We start from the raw sequence: 23920 nt of genomic DNA, 5'->3' as shown, positions 1-23920 counted from the left end.
CTCACCAAATTCTGTGATCTTGCTCACAATTTTTGATTGAGAAGAAAGTTTTTTTTTTTTTGATCCTGAAATCACTGGCTTTCTGATGAGGTCTCTGGGTTCTGCTTCCACTTGTGTTATGGTGTATCACTTTATGAACTTCAAGAAGTTCTTGAAGACTAAAATAAAGTTTTTCTTTATTAACCCACAATAAAAAAAAAAAATCAATTATCACTTCTCTCTGAAGGACTGATGGTAATGAGAATTCCTTTCTATATAAGAAGTGTTATCTGACCTATATACACTGTACAAGAGGGGTTTTCTCCCAGAAATAGTCAATGACCTATTTCACTAATTTTAAAAATGCATACTTCAGAGTTGTCCCTGCCTATGTATCTGTAGGAAAAAAATACAAATTAAAAAAAGATAGCAGACAGCTGCTGATGGTATCTACTTACTTAGTCCAGAAAAATTTAATGTTAAAAATGATCAAATGGGATTGAATTATCTTAATAATCTTATCTTTGTTCTACTATCTGCTCCATCCCATCTACAAGATTTCCTATCATCAATCTCACTAACTGTATTTTGTTTGAAACAGCACCTTACAGTATCATTTGCACAGACATATGTTTTTGATGTGCATTACAAGACAAGATCAAGGTTTTAATAAACCTGTAGTCACAGAGAGATTCTTTTTATTTAAGCTAGAGTAAACCTTTCTTGGTAGACGCTACTGTAATACAAAGAAATGTTATCAAAGAGCAGTGTCACTACTGTAATATATTGTAAACAAATGGCTAAGTTATAAATGCCTTTCAATGTCTGAAGATGTTTGGATGTGTAAGACACAAGAAAAGGAGTAATGCCCTCCTTTGCCCTAAAGACAGCTCCTGAGTTACATCCTGTTGTCCTTCCCAGCTTCTATCCTACTGCCAGCATCAACAACAACAACAAAAAAACAAGCTTGATGTCTTTTGATTCTTTTGTCTTTTGTTTGTGCCAATTGGCTGCAAGTAGTGTTTCTACAATTTGCAACTGTGCACGCATCAAGATGTTTTAAATGCATCTATTGAGGTGATGTTCTTCTGTACTGTAATTGAACAAATTCTATGGGGGCTGTTTTCAGAAGGTGGTGTGTTTTCTGAAATCTGCCTCTTTGCAATGTCTCTGTTAAGTTTTATCTTTACATAGAGGAAGCTTCCATGACTTAACCAGTTTAGTGTTGAGTAGTCCAGCTGTCCTTGCAGTCACTTGACTTTTCAGACCTCCAGGCCTCTGTTGGTTGGAAATGTTGCAAGCATTTTCAGAGTATGAAAGCCTGCAGGTTGAGGGTTATGTGCCTAATTTTTATTGATTAAGTAAGGAGGTATTAAGGAAAATATCACAAAAACAGTTGCATAATGATCTACATATAGGAACAGAATTGTTATTTTATAGTGCACCCCAAACTCTTGATCTGTCCCTTTCCTTTCTAAGCACTTATCTCTTGTGAAACAGTAGTTAGTTTACACGATTTTGATGGGTAAGCTGGTTAAAAAGGGCAAAACTATTCTCTAAAAACTCACATCATTAAAAAAATCCTAGAAGCAGATTTTTTAGCTATTGAAATTCCTCCCCTTTCTGAACAATTCAATGTGTACTGAAGTAACTTATGAAGGTACGAACAATTTTTTGAAAGTGAGTAGCAGATGTTATCCTATTTCCAGTAACTTTATGTGAAGAAGTTAGCTTTGGAAATAGGAAAAAGGCATGATAAAAGGCATGAAAAGGATGAAAACAAGAAAGTAAAAAATACAACCCTATATTAATTGTTCTTTTCTTTTGTGTTCTGTGGGAGAGAAAAAGGCAGAAATGCAACTTTGACATTAGTTTCATTCTCTTACTGAAAAATTGTAAGTTCCAGCGTAGAATAAAGCCCACAATTTTATGGGGAAAAAAAAAAAAGGGGAGAAAATAATGTTCAGCTTGATTAGTTTTTCTTGTACTATGACTGACATATTATGACCTCTGCTATAGTGCTACTTGATGAATTGGCTTGTGTGAGTAGCATGAATATGTGACCTGACTCAAAGTGTTTGAACTAGGAAATAATGTTAAATCAGACTCACTTGTTCCTGGTCCTCTGGAGTTTTACTAGCAAACTGTTTTCTGTTGAAGTGCTTAATCTAATCTATTCAATCCAAATCCATCTCAGAAAGAATAAGCTCTGCCCAGTGATTTCTATGGCTTCCTATCACTCTGAAATACCAGATATATTTAGGGCAGTCATAATCACTCTTATGTTAGCTGAGTTAAGGTGCTAGAGAAATTAGGTGACTTGGGCTCCCTCAGCAATAATAAATGAAACCCATAGGTGACACACTCTTGAGCAATTATCCCCAGCTATCTTGAAAGTCATCTTCTGGAGATGTGTGTCTTTTCAAAGGTATGAAAAATGAGCCTAGATAACTAGGTTAGATAAAATACCAAATCTTTTTGTGGATAAAATCAGATAGATCTTATTCCTGTTGATCACAAAAGACAGTGAAATTTTCTGCTACCCCATTTAAAGTGCTCTCTTCAATAATTGGGCCAAGATGAGGCCGGCTGGAGGTGCAGAGGCAGGAAAGAATTAATTGGTTGAAAAATGTCAATTGTTTAACATACAGGCAGGAATATGGATGTGTTTGGGTAAATGGATATAGTTAAGTGCTGTCATAATGAATTGTGCAATAGTCAATATTTCAATTAAGGTAATCTAAAGCTGAAAACTTTAAAAAGCGGTGTGAACATCACTGAATGTTTTAGGAAAAATATTTCTAGTTGTTTTTTGGAATTTCTTAGTAGGTGTTAAAATTGAGTATTTATCACAACTTCACTGCAATCTGAAAGACTGAGTAAAATACATCAAAACCCAGTCTGAAACAGTTGCTGCAATCGTTAAAATGCCAGTTCAGTTGTTCACATTTCACTGTTTTGCCCAAAATAAATATAAAAGTACGTTCAAAAGGCTGCAGTACTGTACTTTACTATATGAATTTAAAAATACTGTAAGGAAAGGATTCAGAATCCTTTTAACTGTTCAGTGCAGGATAGCTCTGTGCCATACAGTTAACTACATTATACTGACTAAAAAAACCCTTTTGAAGATAATGCACGCCCTGCATATTTTGGATGTTTTCTATGAAAAACTGCTAATTAGAGATTGCTTATTTCTATTATATATATTAGAGATTCTAATAGAATGTGTTAGATTGTAATATGTTATTATGAAAGGTTTGTGGCATAATATTTGATTCTGGCAATGAACATAATGCATACACAAACAGCTGACATGCAGGAGAGCAGTAGGGAGAGTCATGGTGTTAGGACCTCAAAATGCTTGATGGTACCTATGGAAAAAATCAATTACTGCTAGTGAGGTATCCTGGGGATTCACCTTTACCTGTGGATGCCCAATTGCTTTGGAAAATGTTTTTGTTTTTGAGTAGTAGTTTAAATGTGTTCTCATTCACACATTTATATTAGATGCTAGAGTATCTGTAAACAGAAGAACGTAACTGTATATTAATGAGATTGCAACTGTCTTATACCACAGGATTCTCCTTTTTGTTGTTGACTGACCTAAAGTACAGGGAAATATTTATGCAGAAATGTTAATTTGTGAAGTCTGGCATATTAGCAGGTATGCACGTGCCTGTTATCTGACATAATTGGTAGCTGATTGTTTTCAGAACTGAGTCAGGCCGGTGTAATATGTGCAAGAGTAACTAGACCAACTTCCTTTTGCTTGTAAGAAATTACTGGACCTAACAGCAAATATATAGGTAGTAACTTCAGAGACAAAAGTTCTCCAACTACAGGCAACAAACAGCAGATCAAAAATTCTTTCAGGTGAACATACTGCTCCTAGTGGTTTAGACTGAAATAGTCCCTCTGTTATATCTGTAATTGGTAGATTTATACCAGGAATGTACATTTGAAACATAGCAGTTTGTTAGATTCCATATAGAAACAAAAGAATTGTGTGAAACAGCACTGAGCCATGCTGAGGGGAACCTGACAGCCTAAAAAAAAGGCTGGCTTGTCTGAGAGCTGTCAGCTTTCTTTTGCAGAATGGAATTACATTGCTTTTGTCACGTTTCCCTATGTCTTTGTGTCTCACTCTCAGACAGGGATGTTGGAAATGGGCAGACCCACAGAGATTGAGATGTTTCTTGGGATGCATCTTACTGAAAGGATTTTATAGCGGTAATCATGACAGGTATAAAAAATAATCAGAAGTATTGAAGAGGAAGTTAAACTAAGGCAGAAGGGGCCTCTGAGATTAGGAGATGCTGCAATGACTTCAGTTTATTTAGAAATTAGAAAAAATGTGTGTAAGAAGAAAGATTATTTCAAAGTGTTTTTTTCCTCTTAGGCAAGGCTTTTTGAAATTGATCTTTTTGACATTTCACAGGTATGGCATTTCATGGAACAGCAAATCTTTTTAACAGTTCTTCTATTAGTGACAGTCACCTTCTCAATCAATGCCAGACCAGGACTCTGACTAAGTTGAGTTGATGGAGCCCAAACCTTAATCAGACCATTTTTCTGCTGTGCTTTGTTACAGTATTTTACTGCTCGAGTGACTCAACCATGCATTCATGTTCTCCTGAAGGTTTATTCTAGATAGTTCTTGGCATGAGCATATCAACAGCTGGCTGTGGTGATGTGTGAGAAATTGTGGGTTAATAGATGTTTCAAGAGGAAGATACTCAATTACCCTGGAGACTTCCTCATTTTCCCAGGTATTAACTTTTGAGCAGTGTTTCAATGGTGAATATACCTGCTACAATCATTTTTAGAGGAAAAACAGGTGACTGCTTGATTATAATGGTGATTCATTATTTTTAAAATTCTAATAAACCTATTCTCTCCCATAAATAATCTGGGGAACATGAATTCATTTGGCTTTTTGAACAGAATGTTACTTTTTTTAGTTTTTACATCACCTTCTGAATATCTGTTGATGTTTATGTAGCTTTATAGCTTTGAGCTTTAAGTATAGCTGGAGGAACGAGCCAGATGTTTACATAGCATTTTTCAGGAACCTACTACTGGAGGAGCACACTGAGACTTCCATGCATCTTCAACATACACAGAAAAGTGGCATGTAGAGTGACACTTGGCCACCAAATACAGAGAGGGATTTAGTGCGGTTAAATGATGTGATAAGATATTTAGATCACCATGAGATCAGCATAGTTCTAAGGAAGAAAAATATTTATGCTTTGTCAATGAAAACCTCATTCGAAGGCTTACTTCCTCCTCTGAAGCTCTGAGGAAGATAGCTGTATTTGCTGTGATGCTAACCTTGTAATGACACCAGGTTTTAGCAGTACTGTCCCTCATCTCTTAGAATGATTTATTTTCAGTGCATGAGAATGCATTGCTGTTCAAACTGCAACCAAATTCAGTAGGTTTGTTCCACCCAAATGTTATATTTTATTGTAGTATTGCTGCCTCTAATTATCTTTCTGGCACAGCCGTATCAGGTGCTAGAGAGTTTCCTCTTGTATGAATGAGGAGAATTAAGTTAAGAGCACTAGAGATGGAGGCCCACAAATCCTTCTCTATTTTTAAAAGCTAGTTCAGCCACTGGTCCCCAACTGACTGAGGTTCTGTGCATTGGAGAACGTAGAGAATGAGATGATAAAATGACATTCTGCAGAGCACATTCAAAGTCAATAAATTGATTTAAATTTTTAAAGGTAAAAATGTAGTCGTGGTCTCCTCACAGTTTCTGGAATAGTATGAAAACCATAAAATCTGTTGTGTCAATATGATCTCAGAATCACGGAGGTTATATAAAAACTGAACAGTGTACTTCAAAATCTGCTTCTAAAACTCAATGACATTTCACAGTAGGTTCATGCTTTTTTTAATAAGAAAAGAAAAAACCCAATCGAACCACAAGAACCACCCAAGAAAAACCACGCATGCAGCCCAGCCCAATAAAAAACAAAACAACTAAGAAACAAAAAAAAATCCCCCAAACCACATATGGCTAATTTCCCAGTAGCTATAAATTCACACAGTTCACTTGAGTTCAGTGAAGCTTTGAAAGTTTACAGAAGTTCAGAATAAGGTCCAGTAAACTGTAATGTCTGGAATGCACTTATGTTTATGTACATAGGTCACTCCAAAAGTAATGCCCCCTATTTATTTCCACAGAAACAACAACAGATACAAAGAGCACAGTAACAGCATTTGACAAATCAAGAACAAAAAACTATTTCTTACCACAGCCACCACCATTAGCTAATTTGTGTGAATGAGCTGATCAAGACACTCTTTGTTTCACAGTGTGACAGCTCTGCATGGTCACCTGGTCTGTGGCTTGTCCTTCACATCACTGCCACCACTGCTGAAACACACCACCCACCCCTCACTCTGCTCACATCCACTATTTGGTCTCCATAAACATTCTGTGTTGATGACAGTCAATGTGAACAATTTTTCCCACATGGAGGAATTCAGTGACACACCTGGGCTTCATACGCTCTTCCGTGTCAGACACCATTGTGTCAGACTGCCTCTTTGCTGCCACCTGCCACACAGCAACAACATGTAATGGAATACTGGTGGAGAGGTTTAACCTGTACTGCAATAACACCAACCTCTACTTCTGACACTGTGGGCAAATATAATAAAATAGAAGGCATTACTTTCATAGTTGCGCTTGTATATGACAGTGTCTGGGATGTTGTCCTAATTTTCTTCATTTCTTTATAGTTCAACTTTATATACTAACAAAGATATAACTAGTTTTATTGTTAGCCTCATCTCTTAGTTGCTGTGGATGTAATTAGGAAAAATACAGGTAAACAGTCTTATTGATAAAGGGGTAGGGAAGATCATACTGGAATTCATGACTGAGCTAAAACAGATTTTAGCATTCTTTTGTGTTACAGGTTTTGGTTTTTTTTTTTGTGATTCATTGCACCTTTTACCTAAAGTATGTAAATTCTATGAAATTAGTAACAAGGGGTTTTGTTTGTGGATAATGAACTATATCTAGTTAAACCACAAAATATCTACATAGTTAGAAGGATGACAATATTGACAGGAAAACAGATTTTTTTAGAAGTCATTTTAATCACATCAGTCATGTTGCAGTAAGGAATGCAAATATTCACATACTACAGATTGAGACTGCTCCAAAATGTTCTGACAATCTGTTCTGAGTGATGCCTTAGCCCCAGTCACTCCGGGTTTTTTGTTTTGTTTTGGGTTTTATGACTATAAAAAGCCACTACTCGTCTCTGTCACATGCTGTACAGGATAAAAGCCGTTTGGCTTTCTTACCAACAATCAGACGGCCGGAGTGCTGCTGGAACACAGAGAATATGCCACTGTCTGTGCAAAGTACAGCGTAATGAGGCAGACTGAGCGCACCGGACAATAGAGCTGTGGGGGGAAAGGGCTTCTCATGGGTATGCCAATCAGCTGCAGCTTTAGCATCTAACTAGTTTCATTTTTCATCTTTGCGAGTTCCATTTCCCTGTTTTGTTGGTATAAACTACATTTCAATGAACGATCTTCCTGCCTAGGTGACAGCACTGTGAGCTTTATTGAGGATGTCGTGGATCAGGCTAGAAATAATTTCTGTGTTTCTTTTTTTCTCTCATAGTCACGACCTATTCCCTCACACCTTACTTCAGCAGTTGCAGAGAGTATCCTGGCTTCCGCCTGTGAGAGTGAAAGCAGAAATGCTGCAAAAAGGATGCGGTTGGATAGACAGCAGGTACTGTGTTCTTCGGGGTCTTCCACATCCATATTGATCGATGCACTCAGCTCATTTCAACTGACAGTCGTGATGAAGCGTGGTGCAGAAGCTGCACCTCTCTAATGCCTTTGTTTATATGTACATGAGAAGCATGAGGGTGCCTAGCACAATTATAACGTTCAGCTGGATAAGGCTGCATATTTGCTTTTTAATAGCTGTAGATTTTGAGGACATAGCGTACAGTCTGCCTGCTAGAGTTATAAGTAACAGAACGTGTAGTGTGTGTGTTACATAAATATCAGAAACAGTGCTTGCATACGTGAGTCAGACTGCTTACTGTGAGCATACTCCCTTTCCAATTTTTGTATGTATTTTTAAGTGCAATGTGCAATTCTGTAAGTTTCTGAAAATACCTATTTACTTACAACAGAAAAGTCACTGGAATATACATAAAAAGAAAGCTATCAAATGACTTGGTGAGTGTTCTAATCTCATATCAATGTTTATTTTTTTCATATGCATATTTTCAGCTTTTATAGTGTGTGATAGGATTTCATTATTTTTAAATTGCTGAGAATTGCTTGTTTTCCTTCAACACTTAAAATTCAAACTCATAACTCACTTTAGGTTTTGATTATTTAGTTGTTCCAAGGATACAGTGGATGTCTAGCATTTTTATTGCAAAAACTGTTCTAGTCTTTATTTCTCTTCATAACTATCAGAAAGCCCAGTCCAAGTAATATCTCTGCTCTTTCTGAAATATGCTTCTGTTGTGGTAGGTGAACTTTTTTTGCGGAATGCAGTGCTTAAAAGAAGAATTTCCTTTACACCGTCCATTTCAGTCCATTTATTTCCCCCAGGTCCTGCCCTAGCTGAATAAAGGATTCTTAGTACTATGCTTAGATTATTGATAACTTAAGATGTGAGAGTTGATAGTGATATGTCCTTTTGTTCTTAAATTTTTTGTAGTATTTTCAATAATGCCATATATTTATATTAAGGTTCACAAATCCCATAGAATGTCAAAGTAGTGTAATGTCAAGTGCGGCTTACTGCTCATTCAGATTGTGCAGATTTTATATACTGTCTATTTTCCCTCATTTGTCAGGAACAACAACAAAAAAGCTACAGAATCAACATGCTTACCCCAAGGAGGCTGAGAAAAGACTTGTGCAAATATCATCTATTTTCATTGCACTGTCTAGAGACTAACCTGACCTCAATAATCATAAATAGAGTGGTTCAATTCCTCAGTCCATCCAGAGTGAGGCAGAGTTTTCAAGTGATTTAAATCCCACAGTACTCCCCAAGGAGCCAGAGAGCTGCTGAAATAAGCACATTTTAAAAGCTGTAGCCAGAAGTCAGAAAGCTATTAATAGGATTTTTCTTTCTTTAATTTGTGGTGTTACTGAAGGATTTGGTAACAATTTTTATTAAGGGATGAGCTTATACTCAGTTATAGAATTCAATATTTGTAGGCAGAACAGCTCTGAACTGATCATCTTGCTTCCAAAGTGATGTTAAAGTAGCTAAGTATTGTGGTTAGGGCTATCACCAGATACTTGATTTAATAAGCAGTAAATTAGCTCACTTGATGTGGGATGTTGCTATCAAAACTATTCATGAATTCAGGATAAATGTACTGAATATTTTTTTTTCTGGAAAAAAAAAAACAAAACTATGGGAATGTCTATTGGTAGCTTCATGAAACTTACAGTAAGAAATTTACCCTAGGAGGGTGAAGAGTTAGGACACTAATTAGAGAAGTAGAAAACCTTGATTCTAGCCCCAGTTCCATTGAACTGTAGTTATTTATTCCAAATACATAACATTAATAAAGTAGATTGAGAGGAAAGTATTCTGGAATATTTCTTAGTGGAATATTTAACATAAAGAACTGTACTCTCATGCTGAGATGGGAAGTGAGCCTGTATCTGGAGAAAATGATTCATAGATAAAAGGACTTTATCCTTCTCTTCTTATTTTTTCTTATTTTTACTTTTTATTTACTTTTATACTTTATTTGCCTTTCTTACATATATCCAAAATGAAATATTTTCACTGTTTTTTTTTTCTTAAACAGAATAAGGTTGAGAAAGTTGAGTTCATCTTCCATCTTTTTTTTTACTGTTCTGTAGTTTTGAAAACAAAAACAAATTTAAAAATTAAAACAAAGTCAATTTAAAAAAACAAACCAAAACCAAAATAAGGCAAACAGAATTTTATCTTCCTGTTAACATGGCTCTGCTTTTCCTTTTTGAATGTATATTCCCAAAGTTAGGCATTAAACAAATGAAGTGGACTCAGGCTTCAGTGGAAATTTGGGAGGAGGAAAAGGGAAATGAGCTGTAGATAATGGAAACTACCATTTGATAAATTTTATCAGGAGACTTTCTATCAGGGAACAAATGTTAGATGATTCTGGAAAATAGATCATTAAGAGGACTTGGTAAGAGCACTCCTCCAGCACTTCCACTCAGATGCGAGTGGAAGCATTGCATTAAAGATGCAATAGTAAAAGAGTAAAGATGTGCACTGTGCATGTAGCATGGTGAAATCTGCCTTTTTTTCCCCAAAGGGGTCAGTCTGCCTCAGAGCTAGATGTAATTTGAATACCATCACCATCTTCTCAGAAGATACAAACATGCATATGCATTTTATGGATAGTTTTCTGAAGTATTTTTTCAGAATATGGCAAATGTACTTTTGTAGGTACAGTCACAGAATCCTTAGAGTTGAAAGGGACCTTTAAAGGCCACCTTCTCCAACTCTGTTCATTGGAACAGGGACACATACAGCTACATCAGATTGCTCAGAACCCTGTCCAGCCTGACCTTGAGTGTCTCCAGGGATGGGGCATTCACCATCTCTCTGGGCAAGCTGTTCCTCACCACCCTTATTGTAAAAAATGTCTTCTTTATATTCAATCTAAATCTCCCCTCTTCTAGTTTGAAACCATTTCCCTTTGTCCTATCACAACAAACCCTGCTAAAAAGTCTTTTCTCTTTCTTCTTATAACCCCTCTATAGATACTGAAAAGATATATAGAAATATGTAATGTATAGATAGAAAATGATGCATATGCATGGCAGTCTTTATAAGGAAACAGTAATTTGACCAATCAAATCTGTTAGCAAACCAGAATGAATACTGGAAGGTCCCAGTCACTCTTCCTTCTGTACTCATTCTCATGTTCTCACACTTGCTCATTCTCTCTCCAGCTATACAGAAAATGTCTCTGTATTTATGCTGCTAAGAAGTGCTTGCCTCAGGTTTATTACCTGTCTTGCAGGGTCTGTGCAGTGAGTGGTATGTGTTTAGAAGCGGTATAATGTCACCACTGAATAAAACCACCTCCACTGGTACATAGGGTTGATGTTAGTCCCCTGTCACATTCTTTGCCTCGTTCGAATAGCTCAAGGACACCTTGCCACTGCAGGGGTGACTGGAAACATCGTGTAATGAACACGAATCTGATATTCAGTCCTGAAATTGAGATGCAATTTCAGCAGCTTCCTGAGCTCTCTTTATTTGCTCTTTCCTCTCCTCTGTTTTACCACTGCTTCTCTTACACAACAGTCTCTTAGCAGGAAGCTCTGAGTATGTTGAATATAAATCCCTACTGTAAGTCTGTGCTTTAGTAAAATAACACAACTTTCCAAATTAAAATATGGCTTTGCATATAGTACTAGTGACTTGATAAAAAAATACGCCAGGAAAAATAACCAGCGTAAAAACCAAAGCAATGGAAACTTTAAGTGCAGAAAATTTCTGCCTGCAAAAATCCAAATTTAAAAATAGGTTTATGCAAGCTGGTCTCGCTAGCATTAGTTACTTGTTTTCAAAATTTGTTGTTTATTTTTTTAATGACCACTTATTTCCTAATTGGAAACAAAGTGATCTTGTTTGTAAGGAAACTAGTACCTTTCAAAGGGTAACACTGAAGACATTGTCACTTTCTGAGACTTCTCTGTAAGGAATATAAATGTGTTTACTAGATCACAGGAACTTGGAAGATAGTACCTTTGTCTGTCTGTTGTGTTAGGTGTTTCTCAAGTACTCTCTTTAGCTTCAGTGCGCTTCCATTATTTTGAGCTCAAGCTCTGTTTGTTGGCTTATGATCTAAGTGCTGAGAAGTCCCATACTGGAAATGTTACCTGATGGAAAAGTTCTGTTCTTCCACTTTTTATTTCTGACTAGTATTTAAAATAATTTATTCCACTGCACAAGTTTGGTAGATTTACCTATTCAAAGTATATAGGTTTGCTGATAATACTGCCCATGAGTGGAATGTCCACACTCACTGGCCTGCGTTTGTTGAGCTTTCTATCACCCAGATGAGAAATTGGGTGCAAAAGTAATGAAGAGCTTTTGCGTTGCTCTGCAGTTCACCTTTGTAGAGTCCAGATTCTAAAACAGGATGATTCCAGTCTTGCATTTTGTGGGCATTTTCTTCAGAGATGACCAAAATGTGGAAACAATAGTTAGGTAATCCTCTAATTACATGCTTCAAGTCAATGACAGAAGAAATATTATCTGAATCCTAATGGTTTGTTTTGGTTCTGAGTGATGCCCCTGGACTAATCTTTCAAGATCCTCATTACAACTCTAGCAATATTCACTATGAACCAGTTACTCTGAAGTGAACCTTAAGGACTAACATCAACAAGGGAGTCTTGCAAAGCATTAAATAGAGCTGAGGTACACCCCTTTTACATGCATTCATTACATACTGTGAACAGGATGACTTCTTTTATTGTGTCTCTTTGCAGAACCAAATAGTCTTGGTTGGACAAAAGGAGAGTGATTAAATAAATAGAAGTTCTGTTAAAGCCATCTGGCCGTTGCTGTCCTGGGCAGCAAATGGAGGCTGGGTGCCTCTTCTGTGAGTGGCTGTTACAGGAACCTTAAGCTCTGTGGCTCTGCTTCTTGTCAGTCAGAGAAACTGAAATATTGCATTAGGAGCCTAACTGCTGTCAGTCTCAGCTTCTTCAGAAAAGTTATTTTTGTGGTGTAGTTTTCGTGAACCCTCACCTTAAGACAGTCTCGAGCAGAGCTGGACTGAGTTATGTGTGGAAAGTGGAGGTGGATTAATGTTGTTACCATCCTTCCTGAAATCAGAAAGACCAAGGAAAAATTTCCAAGGGAAGATCTAAAGGAAAATAGTAGTTTATGAAAGTTAATATGTGCATGTTGAGTCACCATTCCTGGATAAGTTTAAAAGCCATTTGGAAGTGGTGCTCAGGGACATGATTTAGCGGAGGGAGTAGCATAGTTAAGTTGCATTTGGATTTCATGATCTTTAAAGTCTTTTCCAACCTTAGCAATTCTATGATTCTATGTTGGAGCACCTGCTCTTTTATTTATTCTAGTTGAAATCTTCCATTGGAAAAGCAAATTTAAAACAACAGCAACAACAAAAAAGCCTTCACATATATTTGGACGCATGTTTTTTTTTTTTACAACAGCTGCCTTATGTTTCATTGTTTTCTTCCTTAGAAATAATATTTTGCATGCTGTCATGTTGCAAAACTTATGAACAAACATTATCCTTATAATTGAAGTAAAGTTTTGAACATCAAAACAAAATATGAGCATCTAAGAGGGAGGATAAATAGCAGAAAGTAGAAGAACTGAATTACAGAATATATTATTATCTACACATAGATAGCCAGATCATTTAAAAAAAAAATTGAGATAGCTTCAGCAGCATCATGGTGATTGGTATTGCATAGGAATCTGGACCCTTAAGAATTCATTATTATGTTTGTAGGTAGAATGGAAGTCACATATGACTGCGAAGCCAGTGGATGGGATTCTATCTCAATTCAATTCATGTTATTCTAGCAGTTTGACCTCCATTTCAGTGACTAGTGTTATGGAAATGCTACTTTAGCATGCAGAAGTTTTTGAGTAGCTAAAAAAGTGATCTACATACACTTCTTTCAGCCTTATGCCTTGCGTAATAGGATTTCAGTGTAGGATTCTTAGTTACACAGCAATGGCAAGTTGAGATAAAAGAGAGGTTAAGCTCAGAGGAAAGTGAAAGTTACCTTACATATCTCCCATCCTAACAAAAGCATTTCTCAGCCAAAATTTGAGGTTTTTAATTAGTAGACTCTCTACAGAGTGCTTGACAGGCAGTATTTCATAGAACATACATGTTAAGAAAAAGAATTCTGCATTATCATTTTTAAAAATCTGAATTCAAGGACTACAGTGAAATTTCATTCCAGAGAGTAGCTGAAATCAACAACAGTCAGACAATTTTACAGCCTGACCAAGGTGATGGCCTCATACCTTCACTGCACATAGAAATCTGGATAAAACTTTTCTTGTAAAATACATAATTGGTTTTGTTTGATTTAATTTAGCTATTGGTTATCACTGCCTACAAGGCAAATGAGAGGTAAAAAAATGAGACTACTGGGATATGTGTACATCTTCACGTGCACATGGAAGACAATTACCCTTCCACTGAACAAACCAATTATATGCAGGCTTTCTTTAATTCTTCACATCAGATCATATTTGGAGATAGCTGTGAGGCAACTCTGCAGTTACAACATTACTTTCTTTAACTTTATCTCTGCTTTCATTATTTCATTCCCTATTTGGTATGCCAGAAAAGTTTGCATATCCTCAGCATAATAGTAAAAGTTTTTTCTTAGTTGGTATGTTAAAAAATATAACATAAAATTAGAATAAGATTAAGAAAAATATGTGGAAGATAGTCTGGGGTCTATAGAAGTCATCAGTTTAATTATAAAAGCTAAACTCAGTAAAAGAGTCTTCGATTATTTGAATTTTTCAAGTTGATAAGAGTAAGTCACTTGGGTGCACTATGATGCTATGAAGTAGTTCTTTATGATGGAGCTGATAACATGATAAATACTGAATGCATTCTTTTTTCTTCTCATCAAGAGGGCAGCTATATATTTTTTTTTCCCAATGCTGTCATTTGTAGTCAGGAAAATGAAATATCAATAATCATCATGATGGAGTGGAGGATAATATCCAGCCCCCAAGGATAAGATGACTCCAGGTTTACAGTGAGATGTAAATGAATATAAATTTGCAAACAGGCACTGTAGATGTATTCTCACGCCCTATGCCAGGCTAGGGGACAAAGAGAAGGGAAATCTAAACTTTTCAATGCATATGAATAGAGTGTTAAGAATATTGCAACATTTCATATTTTTTACAATATCGTTTTTACTGTTAGAAGAAGTAGGAGTAGGTTGCTGTTAGGTGTCTGACGAAGCAATTATGGCCCAGACACATATGCTGGAAGCTGACCTGACATTTGCCTCTGGATAGTTGTCATAGCAGCAACCTGAATAGAGTAGCTTGATACAAGTGCCAGTTGCAGAGTGGATACTGGTTCTGTGTAAATGCAATACGTCTGAATATTAATAAATGCACGCATACATGGAGACCACCAATACTGTGTTTCATCCCATTTACATCTAATTCCTTAATGTTCATTTTTAAAGAAATAGAGACTTGTTAGGACGTGTTAATGATATACTTCCATACAATATCTGTTGTTGTTTCTGTACCTGTAACAAGGGGGTTGACCTAAAGAAAGACTCTTAAGTATAGTTTATTAACAAAACCCAAAAACCTAAATGTGTAGCTGTTTTAGACCAGGTATAAAAGGAAGGAAGTTATTGGTGGACAAATTACAGGTAAATCTAAAACTATTTTGGAAGAAACTAATTGAAAACTTGAATTGCAGGGAGGGCATGGACCTCCATTTCAGGACTACTGTACGTGGCGTTTGGCACTGAGGGGGAAAAGATCTTTAAACCTTCATATTTGAGGACAGAATTTGTTTCATCTTTGCCACAAATTCATAGCCTCTCAATCTTGACAATGAGCAGGTATTTCCTGTATTACAATTCAAACAGTAGGAAAGAAGGAAGGAGGATATTTGTGTCAGTGTGTATACTCCTTCCTGATGAATGGCTACTATAACTTGAAGGAGGAAGGAAGAGACAAAGAGTACAGCTCTTAAATGCTGTATTAATTCTGTTATTCTGTTATTTATACTGCCTGTTTTCATATCCAGGGCAGATTGGACAATATTAGTTACATAAAAAGGAGTTATGCAGAAATGTCTCCCTGTCTCCCAATGGAGAGCTGGACCGTGCCCTTTGATGCAGAGCTTCTGTGACAGAAAGCTACAAATACAGCAAGCACAAGGAAGTGGTCTTATTTCAGGGAGACTGAGTCCTTGCCACAGTTGTTCAGTATGCAGGAAGAGCACACCAGCTCTAATCCTTGTAAGAGGTGGAGGGGGTGCCCTACCTCTTGGGTTTCATGGAGCCTAATTTTCTCTAGAGGATGGGAAAGGAAAGATGCTTCATTCATGCTGACAAGAAGTGGCAACAGTGCAGAGGGACACTGTGGTGTATTTCCATAAAACCTAAACAATTTCACCTCAAAGTCATTTTTGCTTCAGAATTGGAGGCTTATGGAGCCTCAGAAAAGAACAAATGGAAAGAGACAATTCCCTTAATATAAAACGACCAGATAGAAACCGGAATCCTAGAAATTACACAAGGCAAAGTCACTTTACTTTGCAGAGTTCAATGCCTCCTACTGTATTAATGATAGTTTCATTATCGTATTTATAATAGCTGTATTAATGATAGTTGATAGTTATTTTGTGTTCAGTCTCCTGCTTGTGATTTGGTATTTAATAGGGCCATGAGTAATTTCTGTATCTCAATACCTATCCTATTTTATCTGTGTTCAAAATTATCAGTGAGAAGACTGTACTATCCTTGGATAACCACACACCAGTTTGCATTTCAGGCTTTATACACTTCCATCATTTCCCCACCTAATGATAATTTTACTTCTGAGTTGGGCTATGGTTTGCTTTTGTGATTGCAAATGATATGCTTTAACCACTGAGGCACAAAATGTTATGCAGGCACCATTTAGCTGCATGTGGATTATTGTCAAGGGACCAAATTATGTACCAGTAGCGGGAAACTCAGCTTCCTACCCACAATGCATCAACCATATTGTCAAGGGGAAGAAAATAAGCAGCATGCATTGTAATTTTAAATCCCGCTGCCTTTCAAGTCAGTGGCAAAATTCCTGATTTCAGCAGTGCTGGATGAAGTTGTGCTATTCGCAGATGCAGCTGGAAAGAACTGCTGAGTATCACAGGGCAACCCCCTCCTGCCGCAGTCAGCCCAGCCCGTGTTAAATTTGCAGCATGTACTCAAAAGGAATAATGTGCAAGGCATGCAATTGAGAATAATTTCATGCTTTGGATTTACACTGGGGCCTTAAGGTGAGCAGGTAATTTTTCACCTCAACACAGAGATCATTAAACTAGAAAAAGCTTTATTTTTCCAGGCTCTTTGTGCTGAATTTCAGTCTGCTAACATTTTGAACATTCAGAACTGCAATCTTGAACATGAGGTAAAATTGATGCTGTGTCAGTTTTCTGTTCTGGAGGTTGATAAAGCTGAAGGCTCAGGAATGTTTTTTGGACATTAATTTTAAAATAATCTTATCCCCTTCCCTACTCTATATGGAATGCAAATGAACGGGGACCAAAATAGTTGTCTTACCCTGTCTTTAGTATTTGTCTTCTGTCAAGAAGACAGAAGAGGAAAGGCTGATGGAAATATGGATATAACTGTTCTCAGGAGACTCAGGCCCAAAGGCATAGATTTTGGCCTTTTGTTCTTCCCATTTTTATGTTGAAAGCCAGGAATAAGAGCTATTTAATGATCCCTTCCTTTCACGTACAAGAAGATATTAAACATGAAGCTCTTTCTAGTCTGTCAGATGTTTCTAGACAAGTATATAAAGGTCTAATTTTGTCTTTCCCGTGTTTAGCTAAGGGCTTCACTTACAGCATGGAGTGGGGATGTTGTTTCTGGGAGTAAATCCCTGCTGTCATACAGAATTTGAGCCAGTTTAATGAAATGTTTTGGCAGCAAATATCTGACCAACTATTCTTACTGAAACTGTGAGCCAATTTATAATTCCTTGGTATTTTTGATCCCCACGGAGCCTTAACAAGCACGATTATTTCTGGCACCTCTCTGCATAAGAGATGTGTTGCACCTTCAGAGCAGGCTGTTCTGCTGAACACCTTTGTAACCATAAGGAATTATATTAGAAATAGTGTTGTCAGCAGAAGCAGGGAGATGACATCCCTCTATACTCTGCGCTGATGAGGCCACATGTCGAGCACTGTGTTCAGTTTTGAGCCCCTTACTACAAGAAGGACATTGAGGACCTGGAGCACATCCAGGGAAGAGTAATGAAGCTGTGAAGGTCTGGAGCATGAGTCTTATGAGGGATGGCTGAAAGAACCGGTATTGTTCAGTGTGGAGAAGAGGAGGCTGAAGGGAGACGTTATGGCTCTCTACAACTCTATGAGAGGAGGTTGTAGTAAGCTGGGGGTCAGACTCATCTCCCAGTTAACTGTGATAGGGAGAGATGTAATGGCCTCAAGTTGCACCAGTTGGATATTAGGGAAAAACTCTTCTCCAAGAGTGGTGAGGCACTGGAACAGGCTGCCCAGGGAAGTTGTGGTATCACCATCCCTAGAAGTGTTTAAGGAAAGAGAAGATGTGGTATTTTGGGACATGGTTTAATGGACAATATTGGTGGTAGGTGGACAGTTGGACTTGATGATCTTAGAGATGTTTTCCAACCTTAATGATTCTATGAAATCAGCGCAAACTCACAATGTGCATGTGCAAATCCTTATTTTTCAAGAGAACAGTGATGTGTTTTGGTTTTGGTTAGTAAAGTAAGTAGATTTAGAAGATTTTAAACAATCACAGATTACTTTTAAATTCAAAGCATCAACTGCAAAATATGTTCAGTTGTATTCCTCAGAACAAGGCAATTCTCCACACAGGAAATATATTTGGAAATATATGCACAGACTGCTTCTGTTTGATAGCAAGATCATGTTTGTAATTCAACAACTGGCTAGATGTCCCTAAACTAAATTTAGAAATATATTTTTCTAAGAAAACAAACAAACAAACAAACAAAAAACCAACAGTGGGAGCAGGAATTGAGTGCATCGCCTGGAATCAGCACCAGCTGCCATAGAGGCTAGGTGCAGGGCAAGGCAGCCAAGTAGGCAGTGGCCAACAGCTCAGGCATTGTGCCAGGCAAATCCTCCCCTGAAATGAGAATATTTGGGGAACAGATTTGTACTGCAGTGCACAAATTTAATGCTTATTACTCATGATATTTCATATTAAGCTTCAGTTTTACTGTCCCCATTAATGAAGCAAATCAGACTTTGCATCCTCCTAAGCCCAATCAGAGGTCATTTCTTTGTTTTGTCCAGCCACTTACATTGCTACGGTTTTACAGTTATGGAATCAAAAGGCCATACCCCAAAGCATCACTTCTTATTTATTGAATCTTCTTTTAAAATACAAAACTGAAATCAAAGGACATGCACTCAGTTCATTAAAATATTTAGAGTTGGTCTTCTTCACTAGCAAAGCATTTCCCTGCTATTAAATGCTTAGAGACATGGTGGGGAGGTTTTTTTTTTTTTTTAAGATACCTTTTATTTTTAAAAGTCTTTTTCTATTTTAACTGTAAAAGTCAAGCTGTGCCCGAGGCAGTTTTTAAAAACATGCATTAAATTCATAGAAATGATTTTGTTTTTCACAAACGTACAGTTCAGATTTTAAGGCAAGTTTAAAATTGAGTAGTTAGGAATCAAATACATCAACCACAGGGCAAAACACTTCAAGACATCTGAACCTGTTGAAAACAAGAACCAGTCATTAAATGTGTACAGGAAAGCAACTGTACACTCTCTTATTTTAAGACAAGAAAACTCTTTTTGTAAGGCAGTTATCTGTAACTCCTATTGGAATTTACCCATGGCAGAGACACCATTCTTTAAAAATGGCAATATGCTACTGGAATCTACAGGATGTTTTTCCTTTTCAAGGCAGAACACAGAGGCATTTTTAATTGGGTGAAACTTCCACAATGACCTCAAGCACTTCACATCTAGGCTATCATCTCCTGTATCTAAATGAAAAAGAATTTCATTTGAAGTCTAATATATAGTGTTTCCCTTCACTGTGGAAAGTAATATGTGCAGTATTAAAAGAATGTGAAGCACAAAAGAAAAATAGGAAAAAGCACAAAAATTCCAAACCATATTCTGTAATTTTCCAGTAAAATCTTTTTGAGCAGTCAAATCTCCATACCTCAGAGACAAGAGATGTATAGAAAGCTATTTTTATCTAGAAAATATCCTATCAGTGGTTGGGAATTGGATGGGAAACATTAGCTCAGAGCCTGAACCCGTGGCTGAGCACCTGGTGAAGCAGTGTAGCCATCCCTGGGAGCACAGGTGGAAGCATTCACCTGTGTGACCAGAACCTCTCTGAAGGGCTGGCAGCTGCAATGGAAGTATCTCTACTTGGTGATTTCTTCCTTTGGAGTTTTTGGTGAGTCCTGATCCTTGGAAAGGGGTAAGCAGTTCCTTCTTTGTTACCAGACTGTGACCTCAACCTTTCTTGGGTGGTTGGAAAGTGGTTATTATCTCTCCTTACAAGAGTGATGCCACGTATAAAGTACGAAATGAAAAGACCTATAGTGGGAGGTGTAATTATATTGCCTGTGATGATACTATGGTAATAAATCCACAAAGCTGGCACAAGCATTGCTCCACTTCTCCCACACAGTTTCCCCTACATGCTTTTTAAATACTTGATTCATGAGTTTTGAAAAGTTCTCTAGTGCCACGGTTCTATTGCACTGAATGGAGTGATATTCATCTATCCCAACTGAACTTGTTGCCCATAATAATAATGATAAAATAACATACTGGCAAGGGGTAATGGAACTGACATAGTTTCTTGAGAACAGTACACACATCTACAAAAAGGAAAAAACCATCACTGTGATGATAAATAAAAGCAGAGTTGCCTGAGGCATTGCAAGGCCTGTTCTGAACCAGAGGTGTATGCGGCAACAGAGGAATTTCACGTTGCATCTTTCTGGTTCAGCAGCAGGTACTGCTACATCTCTATCACTGTGCCTCAATTTCAGTAATATGTTGATTCATTCAACAGCACTACCTGAAGGCAAAACTGCTCATGGGATGGGAAGTGACAACATTGCTTCCACGCAGTTTATGCTGTTTGTTAGAATGGTCAGGCATTCAGACTCCTCTGTCTGTACTTCCTGTCAATGAAAAGGCAGCAAAAAAGATCCACGACCACCTTCTGCAAGGTGCTAGATGCTGCAGAGAAGCAGGCTTTCAAAGGACAAGGGATATATGCAGAAACATAACAATTGCTTTCCTGCTCAGAAGGCTGTGTCTAATTTCCACTGAAGTTTTACATGTATTTTCTTCAGATTTGCAGTTAATCTCACTGTATCAGGAGCATCCTGGTGCTTCACTTTTGAGGCGGGGCACTTAGCAATTGAAGTCCCCTTAGGAACAGGCTCAGCTAGCCCTCTCCCTTAGTCCCATGCCTTGAGCTATCTTATGCTGTGCAGGTCTTCAGTCAAAATTTGCCTTTGTATCTGCCTATCCTAAGAGGAAAAACATCTGTGTGAAGTCTGGACCTTAACAAATCTCTTCTCTCTTGGTACAGTGGGGATAAAGCAACAGTTCCAACCATCATCTCTCCTCTCATCTTCCTCCATTAAATTGTAGCTCTGAGGACTACTCTGCTCTTTGTGTGGCACTTTTGTCCCTCTGAATTGAAATAGATTGGGCTTTCTCCAAGATAAATGCCATGTATTTTGTGAAGAGTACCATGAACACAGAGGAGTTTTGCCAAGATTCAAAGGCACAGCAGCAGTTTACTTTCTCAAGCCAAGTGCAGTAGAAGTTTCTAATCTGGTGCTGGCTATCACTGGACACGTTATTTAAAATCACACTAATGAAGCTGTGCATACACTGCAGTGCAGTATGCAGTCTTGCACTATGTCTCTGTGTTGAGACTTTCAGTTAATACTATTAGTTGAGAAACCATTAGCAAAGTGCATTTTTTCCTACATTAAAGCTAGAAAAGAGCACGACCATATCCAAGTTTCAGATTTCCTTCTTAATATAACAGGAAATGCTCAAGTATCTCATGAACCACTGTAACTTCTGCTTAAGACAAGAAGAGCAGGAGCCGTAAAGGTAACTTGCAGGGCACTTTCCAGGCGAAAACACATTGGGAATCACCTATTTTGAACTTCACTGAAGAAAGTGAGTTTGTCTCAGGCACCACAGAATATAAAAGCTATCCTCAATTGAAGCAGAGAGAACCAATCTTTAGAAGAACCCAGTCTCTCCTTTCCCCAGTGACTTTGCATTACAGATATATAGACCACAAGCCCAGCTTGTTTGTGTTTCCATGCTCAGCCAGCAGTTCTGGTGACCTCTGAAAGCTCATGTTGTTCTGATGTCACAGTGGATAATGAACTGCACATAGCCGACAGGCAATGAAAAACAATCCCTCTGCTTTGCTATCACTCCAACAAAAGTGATTCTCTGACAACTCCTTGCAACAATTGTCTGAGTCTCTCTTCTGAAAGTTTTCTGTTCTATAGAAGAGGTGGCAGGAGTTAAAACAATAACAAAACAAAAAAATCACCAGAAAACCCACACAGCTCAAACTCTGCAATGTGAAAACACTAACCTTTTATTTAAGGTTAACATACTCGTTCCGATCTACAAATAATGTGTCATGTCATCAGGAGTGCAGAAGACTAAAGTGTGTTTTTCTGTCTTCTCCACAATAGCACCTTTATATTTTTATCTTTTTCCTTGCTAGTCTCATGCTTTCATTTCTTGTCAAGCGCTGGCTTTGTCAATTTTGATGGTGTCAATTTTGATTTTTGCCTGGTGACAGCACTGATTCTGGCAGTTCATTTCAGTATTAATAACTGCAAAACATAAGGAACCTACTACCTTTATAATCAGAAACTGAAATATGGTAGTTTTTCTTTTTTTATTTCTTTTTTTTTTTCTTGAACTTTTGGCAGCTAACAGTATTTTGATGGGCACTTCAAGATCCCTCACATCTCCATTCATGTTGCAGGGAGTTAGGATTCCTAATTGGACTCTATTATGCCTGATTTGGCTCAAGTAGTCTATACCAATATTTCCACTATTTATGGAAATATTATGGAAAAACTATTATACCAATATACCACTATTTGAAAAATTATATTAATCATTTTTTGTCTTTAAAATATGGATCATTAATCATTATGGATATGATAAAATATGGATCAAAATCATTAATAACAACTCTTCTGTCAGCAATGTCTTGCATCTCTTGCACTTTTTTCATTTGATGTTATCCTTGTGACAGAAAATTCCTAAGAATGGGCTTTCCCTTGATTTTTTTAACATACCTGCCTTAAATACATAAAAATGATGCAGAGAGGGAAGTCATGAAAAAATAAGATCTAGGTCTGAATAAAGAGATTAGGAAGTGGAAAGCTGTGCAGTCTCGCAGCTGTTCCTTTCAAGAGAAGAAATAGTGTGCATATGTGAGAACAGCAATTAGGATCCTCTTGACTTCACTGGCAAGTCTACACTGAACTATCAAAACAGTTCCTAAAAAAAAATCTAAAGAGTATTTGGCATGAGTCCTTTGAAAACATTTGGAGTTGACTTTGTATTTTAATCTAGTTAGTTTGTTCAAATCTATTCTTAATACTTCTGGGGGGAAAAAAAAACAGACCAAAAACAGGAGTCTCTCTCCTGGTTGCGCATAGGCCTCATCCATAAATCATTGAGTCACAGACTCATTTGAGTTGGAAGAGACTCTTAAAGGCCATTTAGTCCAACTTCCCTGCAATGAACAGGAACATCTGTGCTACATCAGGTTGCTCAGAGCCCTGTCTGGCTTGACCTTGAATGTCTCCAAGGATGAGGCATCCAACACCTCTCTGGGCAACATGTTTCAATACCTCACCACCTTCACTGTAAAACATTTTTTTCTTTTGTCCAATCTAAGTTTCCTCTCTTCCAGTTTGAAACTATTTCCTCTTGTCCTATCACAACAGACTCTGCTAAAGAATTGTCCCCTTCCTTCTCATAGCCCAACTCTAGATATTGAAAGGCTGTTTTCAGGTCTCCCTGGAGCCTTCTCCAGGCTGAACAGCCCCAGCTCCCTCAGCCTGTCCTTGTAGGAAGGTATTTCATCC

At 37.4% G+C, this 23920-nt stretch overlaps 1 protein-coding gene across 4 annotated transcripts in view; it reads left to right on the top strand.

The window, feature by feature from the left end:
* Positions 1-23920, top strand: part of NOL4 (nucleolar protein 4) — a 186128-nt gene that overhangs the window by 142181 nt on the left and 20027 nt on the right. For 3 of the 4 annotated variants that reach the window (XM_042869415.1, XM_042869414.1, XM_042869413.1), the window contains one exon: positions 7637-7750. The exons of the other annotated variant lie outside the window; for it this stretch is intronic. In XM_042869415.1, the coding sequence (XP_042725349.1) occupies positions 7637-7750 (114 nt within the window). The remainder of the gene's footprint in view (positions 1-7636; positions 7751-23920) is intronic. 4 annotated transcript variants of the gene reach the window in all.

This window comes from Lagopus leucura, unplaced genomic scaffold, assembly GCF_019238085.1.
Source record: "Lagopus leucura isolate 7727_CA_CO unplaced genomic scaffold, USGS_WTPT01 Super-Scaffold_100002, whole genome shotgun sequence".
Lineage (NCBI taxonomy): Eukaryota > Metazoa > Chordata > Aves > Galliformes > Phasianidae > Lagopus > Lagopus leucura.
This window is presented reverse-complemented; position numbering and strand designations above follow the sequence as displayed.